The 27,953-nt window shown below is 42.4% G+C and overlaps 1 protein-coding gene across 2 annotated transcripts in view; it reads right to left on the minus strand.

Annotated features, from left to right (window-relative positions):
* Positions 1–937: 937 nt before the first annotated feature.
* STOX2 (storkhead box 2) overlaps positions 938–27,953 on the minus strand; it is a 91,537-nt gene continuing 64,521 nt past the window's right edge. For both annotated transcript variants that reach the window (XM_075259334.1, XM_075259342.1), the window contains exons 3-4: positions 19,353–21,615; positions 938–2,202 (exon numbers count right to left, since the gene is read on the minus strand). In XM_075259334.1, the coding sequence (XP_075115435.1) occupies positions 2,004–2,202; positions 19,353–21,615 (2,462 nt within the window). In that variant the 3' untranslated portion in view covers positions 938–2,003. The remainder of the gene's footprint in view (positions 2,203–19,352; positions 21,616–27,953) is intronic.

Consider the following 27,953-nt stretch of genomic DNA (forward strand, 5'->3'; position numbering starts at 1 on the left):
ATATAGAAAGCCCATTTGTTAGTTAGGGTGACGTTTGGCACTCTTCATGCTCAGAACTACAATGGCTCCACACTGCTGCCACGGTATTAATACTATGTCTGGCACAGTGGAACCTTTCACATGGGATTTTAAAGCAGCAGCGCTAGGTATACATAAGTGAAATGAGTGTAAATCTACAGATATGGAAAATTGATTGTTTTAGCTCATGCCATGTGAACAGGCGGCTATAAACACTGATGGCTTCTTTGTCCATGGAACAGCACTTTAGCGGGCAGGTTGATTCAAGAGAAGGGGGTAATAGGAAACCCATGACTAATGCTAACTGAAGTCTACATGACAGATCCTTTTGATGTCCCGATGGGAATGCAGGGTTGTCAGGCATGCGTGGAGCGATGATGGGGGAGCAGTACGTTCTAGGTTGCCTTGTCTGATTTCACATTTAATATTCATTTTCTTCCATACGATAATACATGCAATATGTTGTTAGGAAGTCCCATCACCCAACCAACGTCCCCTTCAGTGGAGATTGAGAAGGGCTTGTCTAGGAGTCAAAAACGGCCTTGTCTATGGGTTGCCATCACAGTCTAAGTGAATGGGTCTAATAAATAACCCATGTACAAGAGTGCCACTGTTTCTAATCCTGGACAACCCCTTTAAGATTCTCCAACTATACAAGTTAATTGGGGAGGAGGGTTTTTTTTTGCCAACATTTACATATACTACACCTGTCTGACTTTGCTGAACATAATACAGCCAGGCTACATTTCATACCCCCCACACCATGAACCCAGCTGGAAGACCCTCTGCAAAGGATTGGTGAAAGGCATCCATACATCAGCATGCTACCTCTAAGCTGTGAGTGGGCGCTTTAGATGTACACGGAGTTATAATGATGGTGAATGGATGGCAGTCATTATTGGTGGGTTAACTGTATATACTCTTTGCTTAGATGCATTAATCTTGGTAATCTATATATGCATTTATTTATGTCTTCTGGATATGACTATGAATGATCATGAAATTCACGGTCAAGACTCTACACTCAGCCATGGCTAGAACACAATATGCTTGCTTCCATATAGAACCTTGTCATACTTTGCGGAGACGTTTCTTTCTACTTGTACGGTTATGATGAGTTAGTTTGCTTGTGATATTACTGTATTACTGTATTGTTAACTAGTGGATTATTATAGAGAGGAGTAACACAACTGTCATTCTGTATACTGCATGCAGGTCCTTGAACAACACATCCAATACATTGTATACTTATATGTGACGGCACAATGACGTGTATGTAGATAGCCGGAAGAGAAAAAGCACAGATGTAGCAATTGTTATTGCAGTGTGATATGGTCTAATATTTTGGTTCTTCACATTGGCTGAACATCATGGGCACTAAGTAGGAATATATATATTGTATATACGTTTAAAATTAGGTTTGTATCATTTGTGTGTTGGTAAAAAATAAATATTTTTTTTTCTCTCTTTCTCGTTTTATAATACAGAACTGAATAAAAACTGTTCTGCAAATCTACAAAGTTGTGTTTTCTACCGAGCACCACTGCTTTAAAGGAAGTACTTTGCTGCATGCCGTACAGCGTCCGAAAAAAAAAAAAAAAAAAAAAAAAAAAATTTAAAAAAAAATTACAGTGTTTAGACTCTTGAATGTGCTCTGTTACATTTACATGAAGAATAATGTGCATATTAACTTCTATTATTTCTCCACTTTCTACTTTTCTATGTTATGGAAAAGAATGATGGCAAGAAAGAAACAATAAAACCAAAATCATAATAACAATAACAATACAAAAAAAAAAAAAAAAAAAAAAAGTTGGTTTTCTGTTCTTGTTGTTGCCCCCTGGGCTATTTAGCAGCACAGTTTTAGAAAGACACAAAAACTGTGGATGTGAGGCTTGCTTGTAAAGAGATGTAAACATCGGTCCCAGTGTAGTAAACTTTGCTGTAGAGGATGAGACAGAACAAGATTTGAGGCTGAGCGGCTATCAAACACTAGTTACAGAAGCTTGCAAACAGTTAGCGGGTTTCTGTAGTTTATCAGCATCCGTTGTTGTGGTTTCTGCAGCAGATGTTCGGAAGTTAAAAGCTGGACCAGCACCAGCGTGGGCAGGACTGAGAGCTGGGTTTTGCCGTCTGTTACTTTCAACAATACTTGATGTATTGGAAGCCAGGCTTTCACGTGTACTGGGGAGAGAGAGAGAAGAATTGTGATATATGAAATTACTTTCTAGGTATCAAATTAGTAAAAATAGGATCTGTTCATCTTTACGTCCCTGTGGATAGGTTATGATGACATGACACAAGATGGTATCAATGGAAGCTGTGAACCTGAACTCCTACAAACTCTAGGGTAGAGGTCATCAAAGTTTTCTAAATATGTAGTGGCACAACTTGGCCTTATTCATCTACTGTATGTAACAATACAGTTAAAGAGGACCTTTCATGTCCTTGAGCACATGCTGTTTCATATACTGCTAGAAATTCAGCGCACTGTCAGCTTTCCCGTTACGTGCCCCGGGTGAACAACCATCGGTGCCGTTACCGATAGCTATTCACTGTCAGAAGGGCATTCCTGACAGTCTAGCTGGGAATGCCCCTCCTAACAGTACTGTGTGTAGCGCTATACTGGGAGGGGGTGTTCCTTACTGCTCAGCAATGACGCTGAGTGGTGAGGAATGCCCCCCAGTACTAGTCTATGGACAAGAACCGACAGGAGAAGGGGGGGCTGGGTGGTAAGGAACGCCCCCTCACAGTATAGCGCTACACACAGAACTGTCAGGAAGGGCGTTCCCAGCTAGACTGCCAGGAATGCCCTTCTGACAGTGCAAAGCTATCAGTAATGACACCAATAACTCTTCACCTGGCGTACATAACGGGAAAGCAGACAGAGGACCTTTCACCGATTCTAACAACTACGACATCATTAATAGGTGCCTCTCCACTGATTCCGGTGCAGTTGTAATTGTTTCTTTAATGCATACCGTTCCCAATTGCTTCTGTTACTTTAGGTTTTGTCATGATCTCTTACTGTCAGGTGGGTGGTCACTGTGTGTCTGCTCATGGTGGACATCGCCCAACTGACTCTAGAGATCATAACTGTGCTGAAACTAACAGCATCAATGTCTCCAGAATGGCAGGAACAATAGAAAAAATTCCAACTGCTCCAGAATCTGAGCAGTGGTACCTATTGAAGTACCGTGGAGTTCATGGAGGCAGTGAAAGGTTGTCTTTAACGTACAGGCCATTCATGGGCAGTATAGAAAACTTTCTATGCTTAGCCAATCTTGACAAAAGGGCATTATCAGCATCTAATAGAAATAAGGTTTTGACTTAATCTCAGATAGAGATTCGTTACTGTAAGAGCAGTGTGACTGTAGAACGCGCTACCACAAGGTGTTGTAATGGCGTAAAGGTGTTGACTGCCATATTTAAATCCAGAGAGGAGGTTGTTTCTTTCACCAACAGCGATTTTTGTCTACCACTGGATCAATACTGTATCTGGTCCTGTGTCTTTATTCAACCTCATCAACTAGGTAACGTCACACAAGGTAGATAACTAACTTTTATTACATAGTATATAAAATTGGCTTCCAAACAAAATTAACCTGCAGACCCCACACCTGGATACGACATATCTAATGTATATGTATACAACTGTTCACCACCATCTTCTCCTGCTCTCAGTATAGACACTCACAAGTCATTGAGAGAAAACATTAAACATCTCACATATGAAACACACAGGTACAGAATGATGAAGCACACGGCTAAGATTTACTGGTGTATTCCATCACTGTACTACTGGTACTACTCAATGTGATCATAAAGGGATACACATCATTTTTCACTGTGCTCGTAGACACCCTTTCCCATTATGTTTACCCAGTCCTGTGCTTGGGAAGGTTCGGAGAAATGACCTGACTACACGGACATCTATTGATTTTAATACGCAGAGTCATACTGAATTTCCCCATGGTAAGACTATTACAGGATTATCTTATCTTATAACACTGTATAAAGCAGTGGGAATATTGAAGGCAAACTCTTTGGGATATAATGCCTGGAGAAAAAATGGTTTCATTGAGTGAGGCCGAGTTCACATTTGCATCAGAGACTCTCTTATCAATTTGCTCATATTTGATTGGAAGAGTTGAAAATCAAGAAGTGGCCCTTTCTTGTCAAAAAGACAGCATCATGATGGAACCCCATATGACCCCACTTGAGTCAATAGGTTGAGCCGGGCACTGTTACACTTGTCATGTCCCATATGTGGCAAACTCAATGATGAAGCAGAAAATCAAAACCAGACACCAGATTGTTCTGAATTGTTCACTTTGCAGCATGCTCTGAGGTGCTCAGTACTGTTGGCATAAACCACACATGACTGGTCTGCCAACCAACCAACACCTTGTGTTGGCAAGAACTCACAACCAACAAGACCATATACCCATACTTAGAGCACAACTTTTTTTCTCCGCCTGATACGTGCACACACTTCGCAGAAAACACATGGACCCCAGTATAGTCTATAAGGTCCACGTGGTTTCTTTGCTAAATGCTTTTTAATGTGCTCGGTATTCCGTTCAGAGGGTCCCCAAGCGGAATTCCCGCTTGGCATGAGCCGTACAGGCGGGCACTTCCCATTCACTTCAATGGGACTGCTCGTAGTGAAAAAAGCAGCCCATTCATTTCTATGGGGAGCGCTCGTATGCCGGCTCCCATAGAAATGAACGGAACTGCTTTATACGCCGCTTATTCTGAAAGTGTTTTACGTTCAGAATAAGCTTCAGTATACGTAGTGTGAATGAGCCCTTAGACAAAAAAAAAAAAAAAAAAATCACCCATACAGAGGCACACAAAAGCCATATTGTAGCATACCCTCACAGCCTGTACGCCTTGGCATATGGAATTAAATAAAAGAATTGTGACAGTATGGATCTACTTTCCCTTAGAAGTATCGCATAAGTATGGCAAAATATGGACAACATGACCTTAGACCTTATTTGGATAACTTAGATGAAAGTATACAAATACGTCTATGCCAAATATGCGCCATCCGCTACTTTCTGCTATTGTGGTCAGGGCAGCCCAACATACTTAATATAGCTAATGCTAGTTTTTTTTTTTTACACGAGTTATACAGGTAATCTATGGCACGTCCAAACCGGCACAGATCTCCATTCTGGCACACTGGCTTCTTGATAAATCAGTCATGCCTTATACAATGCCAGTCTTAATAAATCTGCCCCTGTGTTTTGTAAATGAAATGTATATACTGTTCTAAAGACAAAGCCCTATATAGAAAAATGGAATATGACATCAGAACTGATCATATGTAGAGATGAGCGAACACTAAAATGTTCGAGGTTCGAAATTCGATTCGAACAGCCGCTCACTGTTCGAGTGTTCGAATGGGTTTCGAACCCCATTATAGTCTATGGGGAACATAAACTCGTTAAGGGGGAAACCCAAATTCGTGTCTGGAGGGTCACCAAGTCCACTATGACACCCCAGGAAATGATACCAACACCCTGGAATGACACTGGGACAGCAGGGGAAGCATGTCTGGGGGCATAAAAGTCACTTTATTTCATGGAAATCCCTGTCAGTTTGCGATTTTCGCAAGCTAACTTTTCCCCATAGAAATGCATTGGCCAGTGCTGATTGGCCAGAGTACGGAACTCGACCAATCAGCGCTGGCTCTGCTGGAGGAGGCGGAGTCTAAGATAGCTCCACACCAGTCTCCATTCAGGTCCGACCTTAGACTCCGCCTCCTCCGGCAGAGCCAGCGCTGATTGGCCGAAGGCTGGCCAATGCATTCCTATGCGAATGCTGACTTAGCAGTGCTGAGTCAGTTTTGCTCAACTACACATCTGATGCACACTCGGCACTGCTACATCAGATGTAGCAATCTGATGTAGCAGAGCCGAGGGTGCACTAGAACCCCTGTGCAAACTCAGTTCACGCTAATAGAATGCATTGGCCAGCGCTGATTGGCCAATGCATTCTATTAGCCCGATGAAGTAGAGCTGAATGTGTGTGCTAAGCACACACATTCAGCACTGCTTCATCAAGCCAATACAATGCATTAGCCAGTGCTGATTGGCCAGAGTACGGAATTCGGCCAATCAGCGCTGGCTCTGCTGGAGGAGGCGGAGTCTAAGATCGCTCCACACCAGTCTCCATTCAGGTCCGACCTTAGACTCCGCCTCCTCCGGCAGAGCCAGCGCTGATTGGCCGAAGGCTGGCCAATGCATTCCTATGCGAATGCAGACTTAGCAGTGCTGAGTCAGTTTTGCTCAACTACACATCTGATGCACACTCGGCACTGCTACATCAGATGTAGCAATCTGATGTAGCAGAGCCGAGGGTGCACTAGAACCCCTGTGCAAACTCAGTTCACGCTAATAGAATGCATTGGCCAGCGCTGATTGGCCAATGCATTCTATTAGCCCGATGAAGTAGAGCTGAATGTGTGTGCTAAGCACACACATTCAGCACTGCTTCATCAAGCCAATACAATGCATTAGCCAGTGCTGATTGGCCAGAGTACGGAATTCGGCCAATCAGCGCTGGCTCTGCTGGAGGAGGCGGAGTCTAAGGTCGGACCTGAATGGAGACTGGTGTGGAGCGATCTTAGACTCCGCCTCCTCCAGCAGAGCCAGCGCTGATTGGCCGAATTCCGTACTCTGGCCAATCAGCACTGGCTAATGCATTGTATTGGCGTGATGAAGCAGTGCTGAATGTGTGTGCTTAGCACACACATTCAGCTCTACTTCATCGGGCTAATAGAATGCATTGGCCAGCGCTGATTGGCCGAATTCCGTACTCTGGCCAATCAGTGCTGGCCAATGCATTCTATTAGCTTGATGAAGCAGAGTGTGCACAAGGGTTCAAGCGCACCCTCGGCTCTGATGTAGCAGAGCCGAGGCTGCACAAGGGTTCAAGCGCACCCTCGGCTCTGATGTAGGAGAGCCGAGGGTGCACTTGAACCCTTGTGCAGCCTCGGCTCTGCTACATCAGAGCCGAGGGTGCGCTTGAACCCTTGTGCACACTCTGCTTCATCAAGCTAATAGAATGCATTGGCCAGCACTGATTGGCCAGAGTACGGAATTCGGCCAATCAGCGCTGGCCAATGCATCCCTATGGGAAAAAGTTTATCTCACAAAAATCACAATTACACACCCGATAGAGCCCCAAAAAGTTATTTTTAATAACATTCCCCCCTAAATAAAGGTTATCCCTAGCTATCCCTGCCTGTACAGCTATCCCTGTCTCATAGTCACAAAGTTCACATTCTCATATGACCCGGATTTGAAATCCACTATTCGTCTAAAATGGAGGTCACCTGATTTCGGCAGCCAATGACTTTTTCCAATTTTTTTCAATGCCCCCAGTGTCGTAGTTCCTGTCCCACCTCCCCTGCGCTGTTATTGGTGCAAAAAAGGCGCCAGGGAAGGTGGGAGGGGAATCGAATTTTGGCGCACTTTACCACGTGGTGTTCGATTCGATTCGAACATGGCGAACACCCTGATATCCGATCGAACATGTGTTCGATAGAACACTGTTCGCTCATCTCTAATCATATGTGAATGGAAAGGATCTATATATGATGTGAATGCATCTAGAGCCTGGCCACAGAAGACACAACATACGATCTTCTGACAGGACAGGTATAAAGTTCTATTACCATGTAATGTTGTAGCTAAATATAAATAATAAGAAATACCTTATGCACACGACTATTGTACAATCTTGCTATCGATCCTTTATGGCCTTAGTGCTCAGCCATGTGCACCAGCCCTTCATAGAGCTTTTATGGCTGAGTGTTGTACATGACATCAGAAGCTTGCACGCTATTACTTGGAAATTGAGCTGGCACGCATGTGGAGCTCAGGGAGAGTAAGCGCCATTGTCTGCTCAGCAGCTGTGATCCCATCAATGCCCTTTCACACTTTTCGTCTAAAAATAGAACCTTCCATTTTAGAAGTTACATCTGTCAGTCACGACATTCCCAGACCAACGGAAGGGGTCAAACATGTTGTATGTGCCCAGATCATATGGCTGAAAGATCAGTAAAAAATTATTGTATCTTATTATAATTTCTGGCCCAAAAAAATAAAAAAAAATAAAAAAAAATCACTTTATATTTTCTATTCTCTCTCTTGGAAATAAAGAGTATTTCACACTGGCTTCAGAAAGCAGGTGAGACCCAAAGACTATAAGATCTCTCTGATCTACGATTGCAGACTCATAAATCTGGGTGGTTCTTAGGCGGAGTTCACACAGAGTTTTTTGGTCAGGAATTTGGTCAAGAATCCTCCTCAAAATCAGACTCCAAAAAAAGCCTCCCAATAGAACTCGATTGGGAGGCTTTTTTTGGAGGCTGATTTTGAAGCGGATTCCTTACTAAAATCCTGACCAAAAAAACCCCAAAAAACTCAATGTGAACTCAGCCTTAGGGTAAGTTCACACAGGGTTTTTTGGATCCGATTTAAAAATCGGGTAGCCGCGACTGAAAGTCGCTGCACTGCACCGTCATCCAGCCTCGCACTCTGCTCCGGATTAGGCCAAATGAATGAGCCTAGTCTGGAGGAGATAGTGTCTTCAGGCCTAATCGCGAGGTGACTCGGCCTGAAGAATGAACACTTCCCTTCTTTTTTTCCGGGAGCTGGAAGAAACGGCCTCAAAACCCTGACCAAAAAACTGTGTGTGAACTCACCCTTAGATATCCAGTACTAGGCAATATGGGGCCATGTCCTGGTAGCAGAGTCAAGGCCAGAATAGAGGGAGACACTACATCTAATGGCAAGTCCATTCTGATTTTCCAGTACTATTAAGGGTGAGTTCACACGGAGTAAAGTGCCACGTGATGTGGCACGTAGACGCCGTGTGAGCTTTTGCGGGCCATATACACTCCCATTGATTTCAATGGGAGCTGGGATCGTATACGTGGCGCTATTTTGCAAAATCACAGCCGCAAAATAGTGCCGCGTATACGATCCCGGCTCCCATTGAAATCAATGGGAGCGTATACGGCCCGCAAAAGCTCACGCGGCGTCTACGTGCCACATATCGCAGCACTTTACTCCGTGTGAACTCACCCTAATATTTATGGTTATAAATACGCATTTATGAAGGTCCATCCTAGGAGGTGCAGATTTTCTGATGTGAATTTTAATCTGGAAAAACTACCTTTTTACAGTCCTAGGAAAGTGAATGAGATTTTTCAATTTATCATCCACATAGTATTTTTGTGCTGCAAATTCTACATAACTTTATTTGATGTGCAGTCTCTCAATCCACAGCTTGTGAATGTTTGCTGTGCATTTCCTTCAAAAACTGGGCACAAGTGATTGTTTTGGCAAAGGTTGGTCACACCAAATATTGATGTCACTTAATTGTTAAAAATAAACTATTAACACTTGAATTTTTGAAAACCTTCTTACTTTTCCGACATGTTCTCCACACCTGCCTAAACCATTGACTTCAATGGGAGCCGCTCGCTTCTTTTTTCCGCTAGCTAGTAGCGGAAAAAAGAAGCGAGCTGCCCCATCTTGCTGCGGAGGCTCCGGCTCATTCATTTGGGCCTAATCCGGAGCAAAATGCTGCAACGAGATGCCAGTGCACTGCACCGGCATCCCGTTGCAGCAGCCGTGACGGAACGTGTACACACAGAACTCCCTGTGAACTAGTCCTTATACTCCCTACTGGATCCTTTCCACAAGCATTCTGCTGACAGTGTTGTCTATATAACTTCTGCTGTACGTAGAACAAGACACTGCGGGATATTCCTGCACATGTGAATGGTCCTTGACTAATATATACAAATCGAAAACTTCCCACCCGTCAAATTTCATTTTTTTTTTCTTCTTTGACCGGAAAACAGCACAGCATGCTAACAAAACAACCTTCTGGTTTTATTTTAACACTGAAGTAGGTAAAGACGGATGCAAGCAAAGTCTGCTCTGACAGATCAGAACAATGGACTTCAAATGATAGTGTGAAAGTACACTTGAATTGCAAGCTTTTATGAGCAGGACCCTCGCGCCTTCTGTCTCACGTTTTTTTTAGTTGTAAAGCTATGAGGAATAGGTCGGTGCTATACGGAGATTATTATATATGCCTGCTGAAATTGACAAGCTGATTTATTGTTTAGGTATGTAAGACGCTTTATGTTCTTACCTTTCTATCTAATGAAAAGATTCTTTGTCAGCCCTGCAAGATTGAAATTGTTACAGCATTTCTAGAATGAAAATGGAAATCTAAGCCAGTTACGATGAACCAAAATGGAAATGAAAGCAATACAATTGATTGAGCTTTTTATAGAATAAGATGGAATATTACTATAAAATGCTAAATTAACATTTCTGCTGAATTTTTACTAGACAGCAGTACATTGTGGGAGCTCAGACGGGGTTTTCAACCCCCCCAAAAAACAACCATATGTTAATTCAGTGGCTAAAATCAATTCCAGGGGTTGTTTTGTCTGGGATTTCTTTTTTATGACCTATCCTCGGAATATAATTGATAGGGGCCCAAACCCTGGACCGATCCTTTGTATGGAGCCACTTCAGACACCCGTCCTGTAAACAATACGGACCAGAAGCAGAAAGCACTGTCCAATGTACAGTCAATGGGAGTTGCAGAGAAGGTGCTGGGCTGCTATACAAGGGGATGGACCTTTTTGCTTCTGCCAGGGCGTCTGAATTTGGCAGTTTTTTTTGTTTTGTTTTTTTAAATAGGCCGTCACTTGGTAGAATAACCAGAGCAGGTAACGGGCCCAATTTACTTACGGATTCCCAAAATTTATACAATATTTGCAAGGGTCATCCTAGTTCATCTCTAATGTCTGAACAGGTTCTATCTACTTTTATGGAATGGACTGTATTACTCTCCACACCAGTAGGTCCGCCTCAACAAAAAAAAGATACCCAATTTTTTTTTATTTTTTTTTTTGCTGCATTGCGCATAAGTTGCTCCTAAAGGGGCCCACTGAGGCTCTGTCGCCCAAGGGCCCACAAATATCTGAAGCTGACCCTGGCTTCTGGCCCCATATTGTTTACAGGAGGGGCACTCAAAGCAGCTCTGTACAAAAGCATCTGACAGCAGGTTATTCCTGTCTCCCCACTGATAACACATGCATGCTTGACCATGCCTAACGTTTATTTCTGTTTGGGTGTAGAACTGGTGAATAAAGTTCATGTACTGTCAATATGTTGTTTAAAAGGGAGATATTAAAAAAAGCTAGTCTACATAATGGTGTAAAACCTATGCAAGATATGGCTGCTCTCCGTTTGCAATTGGTCTATGCCAGTGCTGCTCAAACTGTGTGGCAGGCCTCCATGGCTGGTGAGGTGCAGGTTCCTGACAGTGTCAGCTTCAGCAGAAAGCAGGGACTCTAAAACAGGGGTCCTCAAACTGCGGCCCGAGGGCCACATGCGGCCCGCCAAGCACTTCTGTCTGGCCCCGCTGACAACGCCGGCAGGCGTGCATTTATAATGAAGCTCCTGGAGAGCTCGGGCCAGGCCATGGAGCGCACTTCACTTTACCTATTGGAGGGCACCGCTCCCGATGTCTGTGCGACCTGCTCTGCCTCCGGCCCACTGTTTAAAAAGTTTGAGGACCCCTGCTCTAAAAGGATAATGTCAGCCTTGTATTATCAGTGGTTTGTGTTCTGTGGATTCAGTAGGTGGCGCTGCCTCATCTCTAGGAGTGTTAGCATCGTAGTCTGGTGTGTCCATCTGCCAGCTCATCACACATAACATACCCAAACATTTTCAGGGGTTGCATTGTTGAAGTAGAGACCTACTATGCTTCTTCTATATACTGGATCCACAGCATACCAGGCAGTATGGCAAAAAAGGATGAAGAATCTCTAATAACATCACCACCAAGAGTTCACAGGTCCTTTACCCAGGTGCAGTTCAGCTGAATGGGTTGAGACTGGAATGGAGTGGTTTAAATCAGGTGTGTCGTGGATCCAATAGGTGGCACTGCTTCGACAATCGGAGTGTTAGCTCTGCCTGCCAGCCCATCACAGCTAACACACCCAGAGCCTCGGCATTTTCAGGTGTTGAATTAGAGGACAACTATGCCTCTCCTATATGCAACCCCAACCCGCCTGGTGTGACATGGATACCGCAGGTGGTACTGCATACTACAGTCACAGGAGGCAGCGCCACCTACTGGATCCAGGCACCACCTGATTTTTAGACTGGAGATAAGAGGCTTCACTCTTCTCTCTGTTGTGGGGAAACTCCTGAAAATAAAAAAGGTGTGCAATTGGGATTTGGTGGAAGTTTAGTAAGTTTAATTTATATAGAATGATATAACCAATGGGCTACAGGTGGTAAGTGGATGGGAATTAGAGGGGTTGGTTGGGGGCCATGATGCTGTACTGAGGTGTTTGGCACTTCTGCTTAGGTATTTTGTGCTGCCCAATGGTATTTGTTTGGCATTACTACAATGAGATACTGTGCTGCACTGTGCTGTATGGCATGTACACAGCAATACTTTCTGCTGCATTGCTGTGTTTGGCTCTTCTGGGAGGTATTTTTTTGCTGGTCACTGGTATACAGCACTACTAGGGAGTTATTTTGTGTTGCACTATGGTATCTGGTGTTGCTACGGGTATTATTTGCACAGCACTGTGGTGTTTGGTTGATATTCTATGGCGGTGTTTCTTTGCTGTCAGGCCCTGGCATCACAACAAATTGACTGGTGAGACTCAAGTCAATAATCTGAGATGCCCCATTCTAGATACTGCTATTAAATTCTTATGGCACCCCCATTGTACTTTCGCAGAAAGTCCACCTAAGGTGTTCAGTGGTGGTGAAGACACTTCTAGCAATAAATTCTTATTGGTCTATACAGATGCATCTCTCCATGTCAACTGCATCGTCTACACTTTAACAGAAGAAATCTTGGATAAAATAACTAGGTTTTTTGTTGTTTTTTTAAATCAAAACTCAATGTAGGTAGAATGCATTAGTTCACTCACCAAATCTGCAGGCACAAATGGGCCATTAGAAGTCATCTAAAGACTTCGAGTGAGATCTTGTATAGGGCAGAGTAGTTGGATGCTCTAAATCTGACTTCGAGTCATCCCAAGGCGTTATCTAAAGCAGATGCTGTAGAAGAGGACTCACTTTGAGGAGGCTGGGGGAGCTCTATGGAGAAATATATGCACATAATATAATATTTGCATACCCCCCAACAACTTCTGATTGTCGGTTGTGAAAAGAAAAGTGGACAGGAAATATGACATGGAAGAGGCTCAGCTAATAGGCTAAGGTCACGTCTTAGAAGTATGGCCTTATTTTACCTGTTTTGTAGGCAGAATTGTTGGGAGGTATGGAACCAATATATTATGTGACAGTGAATGGTTTTTGGTTTGATAAAATGGGTTCTGCACGGCTTAAAGGGGTTGTCCTGGCTTAAGCTTTATCATTGTTTCATGAAAAGTTGTGAATGTATATTTTTGGGGGTAGATTTATCAATATCTACATCAGTATTTGTTCTGATATACACATATGTAGGCAAAGCTTTTTGATACTTAGAAAAGAGGTGGGAAAACTAAGGCTAAGGGCTTGTTCACATCTGTGCCTGGGAGTCCGTTCTGCAGGTTTCCGTTTCCTGCACAAAACCGGGCAGGAGACGGAAACCTGCCGGCATTTTTCAAACCTATTCATTTGAATGGGTTTGAAAAGTGTCCGTCCGTGAGCGCCGGTGAGCGTTTTATGCTCTCCTCGGCAAAACCGTTTTTTTAAAACCGGACACAGAGTCGGATATGCAGGACTCGGCATGACAGGTTTCCGTCTTCTGCATGCAGAAGACGGAAACCTGAGAACGGAGTGCCGCACGCTGGTGTGAACCCAGTGTAAGTTGTACAGTGTCCATATTAGGACATCCTCAGAGTCAAACATCAGATTAATGCTAGTTTACAGCTCTGATACCTGACATCTGATTTGTCTGATACCTGACTACTGATACATGATTCTTGACTACTGACACTTGAAACCTGACTGCCACAGCAAAGTGAATGGCATGTGAACAGGTCCCATTCACACTGTGCAGTTTGTGAGCTGGTTGAAAAACTCAGATGATTTCTGACTCTCATCTCTGACAGTCAAATGTCAGCAGTCAGCTAAGAAACACATACAAAATGCCTCCTAATGATTGGCCAGGATTACAGACCTCCCTGCTCACACTCAGGATAGAGGATACAGTGTATATAGGAGCAGGGGTGAACCTACCTTTTTTGCCGCCTGAGGCGGACGACAGAAAGCGGAGCGGAGCGAAGGGGGCGTGGCAGAGCGGCATCAGCAGGCAGAGAGTAGGCAAGGAGAATACCTGCTCTCTGCCTGAGTGTGAGGGGAGGCTGCTGGATCAGCGCTGCGTCCACAGGGCCTCCCCAATCCACCGCTCGCTTCCCGTGCTGGGCTGCCGAGACGGTGACGCTAAGCAAAAATGCCGCCCCCCCCACCCCCGGGGTCCTGGCATAGCGCTGCCCAAAGCGGTCGCCTCATGGGAGGTGCGGTGCTGTATAGGAGCTGCAGGCTGAGAAGCTCAGATGAGACCTGACTTCTGATTCAGTCAGAGATGAGAGTCAGACTTCACGTACAAGCCAGCACATACAATGGTGCAAACTTATCAAGTAAAATGCTCCATAATTCTGGTATCATTTTCACCAAATAAACTCTGTAACATGTTGGGCACCACATTTATCAAGTGTTTTAAATACTTTTAGAACTTGTGAAAAATGGCCGTGGACTCACAGTAAAGGGGCGGGACCTACAACACTGTGCTGCAAAAATTCACCAAAAAAACTCCAAAGAACGTTGTAGTCAGAGATGAGAGTCAGAAATCATCTGAGTTTTTCAACCAGCCCACAAACTGCACAGTGTGAATGGGACCTGTTCAGATGCAATTCATTTTGCTGTGGCAGTCAGGTTTCAAGTGTCAGGAGTCAGATGTCAGGTATCAGAGCTGTAAACTAGCATTAATCTGATGTTTGGCTCTGATATCTGAGGATGTCCTAATAAGGACACTGTAAAGTTGAACCAGACAGTTCTTATTCTTCATCCCATTGTTGAATCTGGTGCACGCTACACTGTCGAATAGACTTGCACATCGTATGTACAATGAACAAGTATACCTGTCCCATTGTGCATCAATTATTACATTGAGATCTCTGCTTACTGTCAGAGAATAGAAACATTAATAGTTTCGGCTATGCTGATCTATCTTTGTTCTATCTGCAACAGAGGAGGAGACTCCGCCGCATATTCCATCTAAAATTGGTGGAGATTAAAGGATTTTTCTGTACGCCGGATTCAGTATAAAACCAGCAGAAACCACATGTACAAGCAGTCTATGGGGTCTAGGGGAAACAGTTTTTTTTTTTTAGCTGGACATGCAGGACTTTGTGTCCAGTTAAAAAAAAACAAAAAAAAAACAAAACACACGTTTCCCCGCAGAGAGGCAGTAGACGCACACAAGCATCAAGTGAATGAGTTTGAAAGCTGACCGCCAGGTTTCCGTCTCCTGTCCAGTTTTGTGGGGCAGAAGACTGAAACCATCTGGAATGGCTAAACCGGAGACCAGGCGCAGATATGAACCCGCCCTGACTTAAGATAGGCAATCAATAAATGACTGATGGGGTCCAACACATGGGAACCCCACAGATCAGTCTGAAGAGACTGCAGCGTTTGGGCGAGCTCTGTGGCTTGTTAATCGAGAACTTAGCACAATAGTGATTGCACAGGACTCTCGTACTTGGTATTGCAGCACAGGACCAGACTGCAAACGGGCTATGAGACGAATGAATGTAATATCACCATCATCACCTGAGCGTCAGACACCCACTGATCTGAGGTCCATGACCAATCCCAAGGATAGGTCATCATTATCTCTAGCAAAACTCCATTATATGAATTTCATTTCCTGACAGCAAGCAAAGATCTCAAAAATAATGAACTAAAACACAAAACATACATTAGAAAGCTGCATAACTTTTTACTATCATAATACAATAATTATGACATTTACATAAGACTGGACAATCTCTTTGAGCTGGCCATAGATATGAAATAATGGCTGACCAATTATATGGGACCCGTCATGTTAAAAATGCAGAATGTAGTCTGTTCTGCATGCAGCGGGTTATAGAGCAGGAGGAGCCAAACAGATAGATAAGTAGTTTTGTAGGAAAACAATCAATATAACTCGTCATATAATTGCTCTAAACCTCAGGGTTTTATTTTATTTTTTAAGGAGTCCAGTGCGCGGTTCTATTCAGTGACTGATGCTGTCTCTGTAGGTAATCTCACACAGGGAAGTCTGTCAACAAGGCTACATAAACACAAACAGGTCTGAAAGAAAGTATATCAGTGTGCTAGCATAGTGACAAAGCACATATTCGTGTACCCGGAGCCTTACTGAGCAAGTCCGGTTGCAGATGACCGTGCTGCAAGCAGCCTGCTGTGAGCTAAAAGCACGGGATGCATGGTGATGTCCCTGTGTGCCGCTTGTACACCGGCCATGCTTCTGCTGCTCCTTTCATTAAAAGAATAGGAGTGTTGGAAGCACGGGCCACAAAACAGGACAGGAATAGGACCTGTCCTATCTGATGCGGCCCAGACTATCGCCCGCACACGGAACCGTGAAAATCATGGTTGTGTGTATGGGCCCATAGAAAAGAATGGGTCAGTGTGCCGTCAAATACACGGATAACACACTGACCCACACCACGGTCGTCTGCAAGGGGCCTAAGTCTGCAGACTTGACTACTTTACCCAGATTATACAGATGTTTAGATAACTGAATGAGACGCTATACTGAATCTTTTGCCACAATATAACTCTAGCTCTATAACGCTGCCGACAAACTGAACAGAAATGTCAGTGCGATCCCCTTTAAAAATGGCCAAATTCCCCATTGGCATGCTGTTTGACTTGGCCAAATGAGTATATGAATTCTGAGGGATAAAGACACCAAACCATAAATGAATTATTATTTTAATGTACTCATTGTAATAAGTGTCACTGTCTAGAAATGAATATGTGTCGTTCACATCTGTGTTGTAGTCTCTGTTAAACCAGAAACCACAAGGCAGTGACGGATCCATCTCATGACAGAGGACTATGCTGTGGTATTTTTTACGTACACAGTGGCAGAATCTGCAAAAGCAAGCTTCTCATGAAGTCTCTGATGTAGATGTGAACATTGCCTTAGCATAAGGTCTTTAAATAAAATTAAAAGTAATCTGGACTAAAACGCTAGTGATCACTAGAAATACTGAACGGTACACGTGATGCACAATAGACTTGCCTTATATCCTATAAATAATAATTTTGCTTCCATTCAGGTATTTAAATCTTATTTCAAATATATCTTATATAATATTGTCAATTTTAAGAAAATCAAAGTGACACTCTTGTCAAAAACGAACAGGCTTTCAGACTGATTCACTATTAGGGACGTCAGACAATAGGACCTGCACATAACAGGGGGGTGTTAGTAGTGATTGTGGTAACAGGTCCATGGCGGCCATCTGAAGCTAGTCAGTACTCTGCAGCCAGAGGGCGTAATAGCACAAACTGATGTCAGGGTGCATTCACACGGAGTAAAGTGGCGCTGATTCTGCCACGATAACTCGCGGAAGAATCAGCGCTGATAAAAAACCCCTCCCATTGACTTCAATGGGTTCCGTTTAATGCACTTAACACATTGAAATCAATGGGAGGCTTTTTAACAGCGCTGATTCTGCCGCAAGTTATCGTGGCAGAATCAGCGCCACTTTACTCTGTGTGAATGCCCCCTCAGAATGTGTCAGGGTCTAACAGGCCGAATGAATGTGCTAACAGTGTACATATGTGTCCATCTTTACCTCAGCTTATATTTCCTTAAAGAGGTTGTCCAGGATAGCCAGTGTTTTTATTTGAGGCCAGGGAAGGTTTAAAAAAACAAAACAAAAAAAAAACAAAAAACCCCAAACCACCCAAAACATACTCGCCTGTCCCTGGTGTTCCGATGATGCTCTCAGCATGGTGCGGTCCTGCTGCTCCGGTGTCTTCTTTTGGCAGAAGTCCCCACTGCATGTGACAACTGAGGCCAATCCTTAGGCAAAAGAGGCATAAGGAAAGGACAAGGGACGTCACAGGTAGCGATGTCCCACAGTGGCTCCTTAGGCCACTGATAGGCCTCAGCGAGCATGTGCAGCAGGGACTTCCGTCAGAAGAAGTCTCGCGCTGGGAGTCATCCGAACACCGGGGACAGGTATGTTTTGGGTTTTTTAAATTTGTTTTCACCTTAACTGGCCTCATAAAAAAAAACAACCCCCCCCCCCCATTTATCCTGGACAACCACTTTAAGGACTATGAAATCAAATCAAGCCAGTATCACAACATGCTAGTAAATCCCATAATAATCGCAATTCACAAAACATCCATCCTGCACAGAAACAAATAGCATACATATCCCATGACCGTATTGTAGATTTTTTTTTTTTTTTTTTTAGCTGATCACCTTGTGCCATCCATCTTGGAACATTGAGCCAAGAGGAAAAGTAGAAAGGTAAAGATGGACACATCTATACATTAAACTATAAAGACTACAAAACAAGTTTTGGGGTGAAAACACAATAATAAGTAAAGCCAATAATATGTTATACCCCCTATTGGGTTACTCTGAGCCGATATTAATTTTTGCCTGGAGTGTCACTGTAAAGTAATCTTAAATTTAAGATTTACCCACAAATATCAAGAAGACAAATTTGCAAAAATAGATCATTTGAAAGAGGAAATGACAAATTAAATAGACAATTTCTTTTTAATGACATGTAGCCCACAGCACCCCTCAATTCCTTAGAAATAGATTTTATAACCTTGACAGTAAACATCAAGCAATAGAGATTAAGAGTTAAAATTCTATAAATGGGGAAAACAGAACAGTTTCAAAAAGTAAAACAATATAAAAAAATATAAAATATGTTTTAGATGCCATGAAGAAGCCCAGTAAGAATATGGTATAAGACCCCTAAATTTTACATATAGAGAGTTCCAAAAGACCTAAATAACAGGGTTATTACTAAATATCCGGCGGTTACTTTAGTTCTATCCGTGGGATGCAATTACAAAAACATAGACTCAAAAACATATATGACATTCACTGGCACAGACCAGAATCCAAATGAAAGATATAGAAATGTCACAAGTAACACATGCGGTTTGAGCACACAATGGCAATGGCCTGCAATGAATGACAGTCCATGCACTCATTTCATACACATTCCAGATACCTAGAACATGTCAAACACTTGATCTTCTTACCGTGGGGAGTTAAATCCACTATCTACAGTAATGCTGCTACTGTCCATGCTGTCCAAGCGAGCCGAGTGTGTGGCCCTCTGGCTGCCGCTGCTGTCCGTTTCCTTTGGATTCAGAAGGGTGAGGTTCTTCTCAAACTTCCTTTGTAAATCCCGTTCCTTCTCCCGTTGTAGCAGCCACTGCATTGTCCCCACGTCATCTCGGTTTTTTTCCTCCTCGGGTGGTTTCTGCGTCCCTTCCTCGGACTCATCATCTTCAGACACATTATAATAATCAAAAGAGGCTTCTTGATTTCCTGCTGGCTCTTGAGGCCTGGGTGAGACGGCAAGGTTTGGGGTGACTGAGGTGGTAATAGGTTGCTCAAAGTTCTCAATGCTTGCTGGCAGTGTTTCAGGAGAAGTCTTTTGGTGTGATTTCAGTAAACCCACACCTGATTTATGAAAACTATTCACAGATAGGCTATTGTGCAAAGGTTTGAATAAAGTATCCTTACTGAAAATTTCTTTCCTTTTGTCGAGGCTGCTCGATTCTGCATTATGATGCGGTACCAACCTCCCGTTTGCAATCAGCTCGGGACTTTGACTAGTTGCAGCAACTGATAGGCCACTAACAGTACCTTTTGGGGAGTCTTCTTTGTATTCCCCTTGTTCTCTGGCTATATGTTGTTGTGGCTTCTCAGCAGGAGAAAGTCTTTTTAAGCCTTCTGTGAGACTTGGCATGTCAATGTCCTCCTTATTTTTGCCTAAAGGGGATGGAGCAGTAAGAATTGTTTCACTAGATGTATTACACTGAAAATAGTCATCTGCTGTTTTTTTGGAACAAGAATTAAGTTCACTGTACGACGATAAAGTCTCTGGAAGCTTGCCTTGTTCCAACAGGCTACATGATTTAGGGGTATCGGCACCACCACTAGCTAGTTCAGGAACGCATGGATCTTTGTAAGATAGAGTCCTTTGATGACTCAAACTACTATGCGATGGCCTTAAAGTACCATCATCTATATAAGACTGGCTTGGTGTTTTCTCATCAAGACTGCAGCCTTCACCTAAGTCATCGGGTGTACCTAAAGAAGCACCACTTAGAGGTCCCTTTGAGTTGTCCATTGACCTAGATCTTTCCTTGGCTTTACTTGACCTTTCATTCCTTGACCTCCTATCCTGTGTATGGCTGTGGCTTCGATGGACCTTTGAATGGGAACTCCCCCTTGAGGGTTCGGGAAAAGGCATTTCAGTCCTCCTTTTGGCCAGTTCACCAGACACATCCCATTCTGGTGTAACAGGAAAATGAGATTCTATCATATTTGGATTACTGAGTACTACAAAATTCTCTCCGCCTTTGCGCTCCATTATGAAACAGCCTTCCCTTGGCGATCGATTTCGTGGATGATAAAATTCATACTCTCTCTCTCCAGGCAAGTCTAAGTGGGATCCTTCAGAAGGGTCACCTTTGGAAGCCCTATTCTTGCTATGTGACCGAGATTTTCCATGAGTTTTTCTATGTGTCCTGCTCCTTCTGCTTCTTCCGCTATGATGAGCTGATGAACCAGCTTTGCTTCTCTGAGATTTTTCTTCTTCAAGTTTTTTCATTAGTGCAGTGTGCCTCACGACATTTTCCACTGTTAGATCTGGGTTTATTCGTCGAATGATTTCCATCTCTACTTCCCGGGGTATAGTATTTGGTGTGTCCTCATCCCTAAGGGGCCATTCCTCAGGCGGGAATTGGGCTGAAAAATTAGCCAGCTGTTTTGCCTTGTCTTTTTTAAAACTCAGCCTGAACAATTTTAGACCAAATTTTTTAGATGGCTTTTCCCCATCTTTCGGTTTCGAGAGGGTTTCCGTTTTATATGAATAATTTATGGTACTTTTGCTTTTCTCTGTAGGGGGAATCTGGCACAATGAGGGGGGACAATATGAGTCTTTGCAGTCTTTCGCAGATTTCCTTTGTAAGGTAGATGCATGGATGCTATGCATATCTTCTCTGCAGCAATGACAAGAGTCGCAGTGGTTTTTGGAGTGAGTTCTGTCCCTGACACATCCTGAAGGGGATGGCGTAATAGTTCCTGGTTGTGGAGAGGTACACTGAGACCGGTCAGGTATCCTCTCATCCAAATGGTACCATTTACTGTTAGTTCTTATTAGGGATGGGGTAATGAAATAAGTCTGTGGTGTCACTATAAAGTATCCATCTGGAGTAGGATAGATTTTCCTTTCTCGGACGAGCATATTGAGTGTATGTCGCAGGATCTCAGGGCTTGGGGTTGGTACACCTAAACGAAAACATCAAGAAAAATATATTAGATATATAATACACAGTATTTACTTTTTTTTCTTAATTTCTACAAACATTTGAAAACTTCTACAATTTTCCAATATGCTTTCTATAAAAGTCCATCTTTTTCGTCTATGATCTGTACCTACACATGTGCCCGCCAATACAGATCATGGTACAGTAGCTCTATCTTCTGCGTATCCATTCTAGATAGGTTATTATACATAATACAGATTGTTATCCAACTGGAGTAAACTATTTCCTACAGAATGACAGCTAGCAGTGATCTTGAAAAACTTAGAGAAAAAACTGTAAGAAAATACGATTGCTATTATACCTGCACCTTATAATCGTCAAGTCAGACGTTAATTTATGCGTAGAGGTCGACAAATACTTTAGAACTTTGTCGGATAAGAGTTTGTCTGTGGTTGATTTGGTGCAATATGGTGGCTCAGTGGTTAGCACTGCAGCCTTGCAGCGCTGGAGTCCTGGGTTCAAATCCCGCCAGGAACATCTGCAAGGAGTTTGTATGTTCTCTCCTTGTTTGCATCGATTTCCTCTCATTCTACAAAGACGTATTGATAGGGAAAAATGTGCATTGTGATCCCTATATGGGGCTCACAATCTACAAAAAAAAAAAAAAAAAGAGTTTGTTTGTCTTACAGTTTTTCTTTCCAAACCCCATATGCATGCACACCTGGCTGAGTGGGTAAGTGTTCTCAATAGGGAGAGGAATGGCTGCTCATCTTCCCTGTGAACAAACAATTGGGAATATTTGAAATCCAATGTCCGATTGTTCACCCTCCTAATATTTTCCATTCTAGTAGAGTTGGGGCACTCCATTACACATCAGATGGTCCTGCTAAAACTGTCAGGTTCTGTCAGAATACATCTAATGTGTATGGCAGTAAGAATGGGTTAAGATTACCATCTTGCAAGGAGCGAGCATTCACCTGAACTCTGTAAGCCTTTTTGTTCTCATACAGCATTTCTCACTCCATCTTTCTAAAAATACACATCGGTTGTTCGGAAACCCAAACATTAGAGGTTCTAGTCTTTAAAATACTGCATGACAGGAGCAACAGTGTTACTTAAGATTATGTAGTTCTTTAATAATTCAAAAGTAGAAGCTGTCTGGACACGGAATCATCAGACATGTACGTTTTCTGCATCTCAAGAGAGTCTGTTGCGCCCTGACACTGAGTTTGCAGACAGAAGATTATGTCTTGTTTGTTGCTCACAAGGAACGCTGACCCAAGGTGAACTTCGTTAATGGAAGAGGCATTTCCTCCCGGCTGCATAAGTCTACGATTATGTCAGGAGCAGAAACCCACACATGATATAACCAGGCTGGACTGATTAAAAGGATGAGTCCAGGATAAAACACCTACTACAAGCAAATCATAGACAATCGCATACATGGTCATTGCCTGCCTGTCACTCTTATCACAGCTTCCCACTTACTGCATGATGTAACCAGGGTGGAGGCTGATGTGGAAGACATGCTGAAAGTAGGTAACAGATCAATGCTACAAGACAGGCCATGATACTTCTTTCAGTTCAGAACATATAGGAAAACTGATGGTTTGATAGATAGATAGATAGATAGATAGATAGATAGATAGATAGATAGATAGATAGATAATCAAATATTTGTATGAAGGGACTGGCTGAGGAATTTTGCCCCTGGATAACCCCCTTAGTTCAACAAAACTGAACCCCCGGATGACTGTTCCAAATACACAAACCACAAGGAATACTGCCAACCAAAGTTTACATGATCTATACCAGACTAAACTAACAATATAAAAGGACGTTTAAAAAAAAAAATTAGAACAGATATGAAAAAATTACTACAATAAAAAAGTCAATATTTCATAAGATATACTCTGATTTATTTATTCATATCATTTTTATTTACCGTATTTTTCGGACTATAAGACGCACTTTTTCCCCAAAAAATTTCGGAGGAAAATGAGGGTGCGTCTTATAGTCCGAATGTGGGGGGAGGAGCGGGGGGATTTACAGCATGGCCGCGCTACTGCCACCGCTGGTTTTCTTCAGCGGCAGGAGCGTGACAATCTGCAGGCCTCGGCAGCTAAGACACTCCCCGGCATCCGCCGGTCTATTACAGCAGATGCCGGGGACTGTCTTAGCTGCCGGGGCCTGCAGATTGCCACGCTCCTGCCGCTGAAGAAAACCAGCGGTGGCAGTAGCGCGGCCATGCTGCAAATCCGCTCCTCCTCCGCAGGTCCCGGCAGTCAGCCCCGGGGCCGGTCCCCACCGGCCCCATACCTTTAGTGATGCAGGCCGGCTCCTGCACGGCGAGGCTGCAGGAGCCGACCTGTTCCGATGACAGCTGGGAGCCTAATGAAGGCTCCCAGGCCTGTCATAGCTATATATTACTATCGCGGCTGGTCTATGACACTCCGCGATAGTAATGTATAGAATCTCCCATAGACGGCAATACACTTGTATTGCCGTCTATGGGACTTGCAATCAAATGATTGCAGGTTCAAGCCCCCTAGGTGGGGGATAATAAAATAGTAAAAAAAAAAACAAAAAAAACCACTTAAAAAAAATATAATAAAAAATAAAATAAATAAAAGTTCACCTCCTTTCCCTAGAATACATATAAAAGTATAACATTACTGTGAAACATACACATTAGGTATCCCTGTGTCTGAAAATGCCCGGTCTACTAATATTTTTATGTACAGTGAACGTCAAAATCAAAAGTGCTAAACCGCTGGGTTTTTCTCTCTGTTTTGCCTCTGAATTAAATAAAAGGTGATCTAAGCAATAAACATTTCCCAAAATGGTATATCTAAAAAGTACACCTGGCCCCACAAAAAAAAACACCCTATACATCCCCGTACAGCTGCAGGGTCACCTGTCAATGTGGTCTTGCAGCTGTTCCAAAACTACAACTCCCATATATTAAATATTTTACCATTTTTTTGCCTGAAAATTTTTTTTCCCTATTTTTCTCCTCTAAAATCTGGGTGCGTCTTATAGTCCACTTATATCACTGGGGAGAAATATGACACATACAAATACTATATACCGTATATACTCGAGTATAAGCCGACCCGAATATAAGCCGACCCCCCCTAATTTTACCACAAAAAACTGGGAAAACTTATTTACTCGAGTATAAGCCGAGGAGGGAAATGCAGCAGCTACTGGAAAATTTCAAAAATTAAAATGGCCGGAGTTTTTGGGTGCAGTAGTTGCTGGGGAAGGGGAGGGGGTGTTTTGGTTGTCTGTCTGCCCCTTCCCTGAGCTTGAGGACTGGGTTTTTTCTTCCCCCCCACTTGGAATTCAGTCTGGCTGAATATAGGGTATCTGCAGTGCTTCTATTAACCCCTTCCTGACGGAACAGAAGCACTGCAGATACCCTATATTCAGTAGACCGGCACTGTCAGACATAGAGATACCTAATGTGTATGTGTTTCACAGTCATTTTCTACTTTTGTATGTATTCTAGGAAAAGGAGTGTTTTAGAACTTTTATGTTTTTAAAATCCTCTTTTTTTTTTTTCTTTTGCACTATTTTATGGGAGATTCTATACATTAATATTGTGGCTGGTCATAGACCCTCCCTCCTAAAAAAAAAATAAAAATTTTTTTTTTTTTGCTGACTCGAGTATAAGCCGAGGGGGGCTTTTTCAGCACAAAAACTGGGCTGAAAAATTTGGCTTATACTCGAGTATATACGGTATATATATATATATATATATATATATATATATATATATATATATATATATACACACACACATATACACACGCATACATAGATACATACACACCCATTTATGAAATTTAATTATATTAAAAAAAAGTGTTACGTTAATGTGCGCCAAAGCTCATAAGGTTTCTGACCAGCCTATACCTTACAGAAAAAAACAACCCATGTCCATAGTAAGCAAGTCTCCCATAGGTCTGTCAGTTTAGCCCATGCAGAAAAAAAAAATCGAAATACAACAGATTATGGTTGTCATTAACTTTAGTTGATGGTCAGCTGTGAGAGACAATTGAGGGTAGAATTATGGATGGACGGACGGACGGATGATCTTCAGGCAAACATTTTGGGCCTGAACATATGTGATTCCAAGCAAAGAGAATAAACTAATCAAATCCATAGACTAGAAAACTGACCAAGCAAACGGTGACGTCAGCGTGCATCTAATATGGTACCCTGGAACTGACTCAAGACACCGCAGCAGCATGGCTGAATACTTTTATAGTAGTGGTCAACACCTCTCTGCCAGATCATAGTCCTGGACAATGATTATAGGGCGCTCCACCCACTCCTACATGCAGCTTCTATATCAAAGTGAATTTCTGCCTTTAACCCTTTCTTACCACAGTTATTTTTTTGTAAGTTTCTTTTTTAGCGTCCATTTTGCATGTAAAGTTGAGGGGCCTGTTACATTCCTTGGGACCTAGGAACTTTCAAGTTGTAATATACCAAATTCCATCTACCGAAATTGTGCAATTTATTTATTTATTTATTTATTTATTTATTTTGCTTATTATATAGCACCATCATATTCCGCAGCGCTTTACATAACATTAATTCACAGTAGCACATTCTAAACATAAAAAATGAAGATATAAATGAAGATAAATTTACCTGTAGCAATAATTTTATACCAGATTTACACCAGGCTTTTAAATACAGGGGTGTTATGTCTCCATCTACTGGACAAAATCAGTCATGCTATAGATATTTATTTATATGAGACCTGGCTCATTTTTTCTCTTTTCACAATTTTGTTAAAAATGGATCCATGGCATAATCTTTAGTTGCATTCAGTGCCTTTACAGCATAATGTAGCAAAATAGGCTTCAGCTATGAAAACTAGAATTCAGCATTTTTTGGGGGGAATCGCCAATTTTTATTTTCGTTTCAGGATCCTGATTTGATTCTTCTATTGGCTTGTTTTTGTTGGGTTTGCAGTGTTTTCATGGCTCCATTCACATTCCATTTTATATATAGTAAAACAAAAAATATTTGCAGGGAGAAGTGGGTGAAAAAAAAGCAATTTCACGATTGTTTTGTTAGTTTTGCTTTTCTGGCATTATTTTATCTTTATAGCAAATTTGTATAATATTACATTTAAACAAACAAAAAAAAAAAACCATTAAAAACCTTACCATTATTAACATTATAATTGTGTTTATTGGCTTTAATTTTTTCGCAGAGGGAATTGTTTTTTGGTACCATTTTGGGGTAGTTACAACATTTTGATCACTTTTTATAAAAACATTCTATGCAGCAATTCAAGCTTTGATAATACCTTTCTTTATGCGGTTCATTGTGTGGGATAAATACTGCAATGTTTTAATAGTTTGATCTGTTCAGGCATAGTAAGACTCAGTTCACATCTGCATTCGGGTTTCCGTTCAGGACCCCCGAATGAAAACCTATACGCATTAAAAAGCAATTACCTTCAGGAAACCTGCTAACCCCATAGACTATAATGGGGTCCGTGTGGTTTCTGCACGAAACATGCAGAGAGAAAAGCGCGGAAACAAAGCAGAAACCCCATGGACGCCATTATAGTCTATGGGGTCTGCGTGTTTCCCACGTAACCGCTTTTTAATGCATATAGGTTTCCATTCAGGGGGTCCCCAAGTGGACTCCCTGAACAAAAACCCAAACGCAGATGTAAACAGGGCCTTATACTCACTGTTTCTTTATATTTGTTGGAAAAGTGGAATTTTTAATTTTGTCTGGGTTTACCTGTTGCTCAAAAATACAGACAAAAACCCCACATTTTTATAGGAAAACCACACAAGTTTCTAAAAACGATGTAATCCCGGCCGAACACAGTACAACCCTTTTAATGAGTGACAGTATATTGTGGAGTTGCTCTTGCAGGTGCTTATCCGGTTTCATGTTTCCCCCAAAACTACGTCTATAGGAAGCCATGTGGTATTCTTGATATTTTTTCCCCCATTATAAACACAAGGGGAAAAAGTCATCAACACCTCCTCCTCTCCTAAAACTGAAAGTCATGTACATAGGGCCTTAGGTCCTATTCCAAAATTCTCATTCCCAGAACCCGTAATATTCTTACTTTCAAGGAAAGTATCCAGGCCGCTCTTGAACATGTACAAGTTATCAGCCATGACCACATTCTGTGACAATGAGTTCCATAGCAAGAAATAAACTTGAATGAGTAAACCCAGCCCTACACATGGTCATATAACTAAAGTGTTTAGCTGCTAAGACATCAGGAGATACATGACACATCTGATACTGTACCAAGAACAAAATGTAATCTCTGGATAAGAGCATAGACTCAGCTCTTAAAGCTCTTTG

Source organism: Leptodactylus fuscus, chromosome 1 (genome assembly GCF_031893055.1).
Source record: "Leptodactylus fuscus isolate aLepFus1 chromosome 1, aLepFus1.hap2, whole genome shotgun sequence".
Taxonomy (NCBI): domain Eukaryota; kingdom Metazoa; phylum Chordata; class Amphibia; order Anura; family Leptodactylidae; genus Leptodactylus; species Leptodactylus fuscus.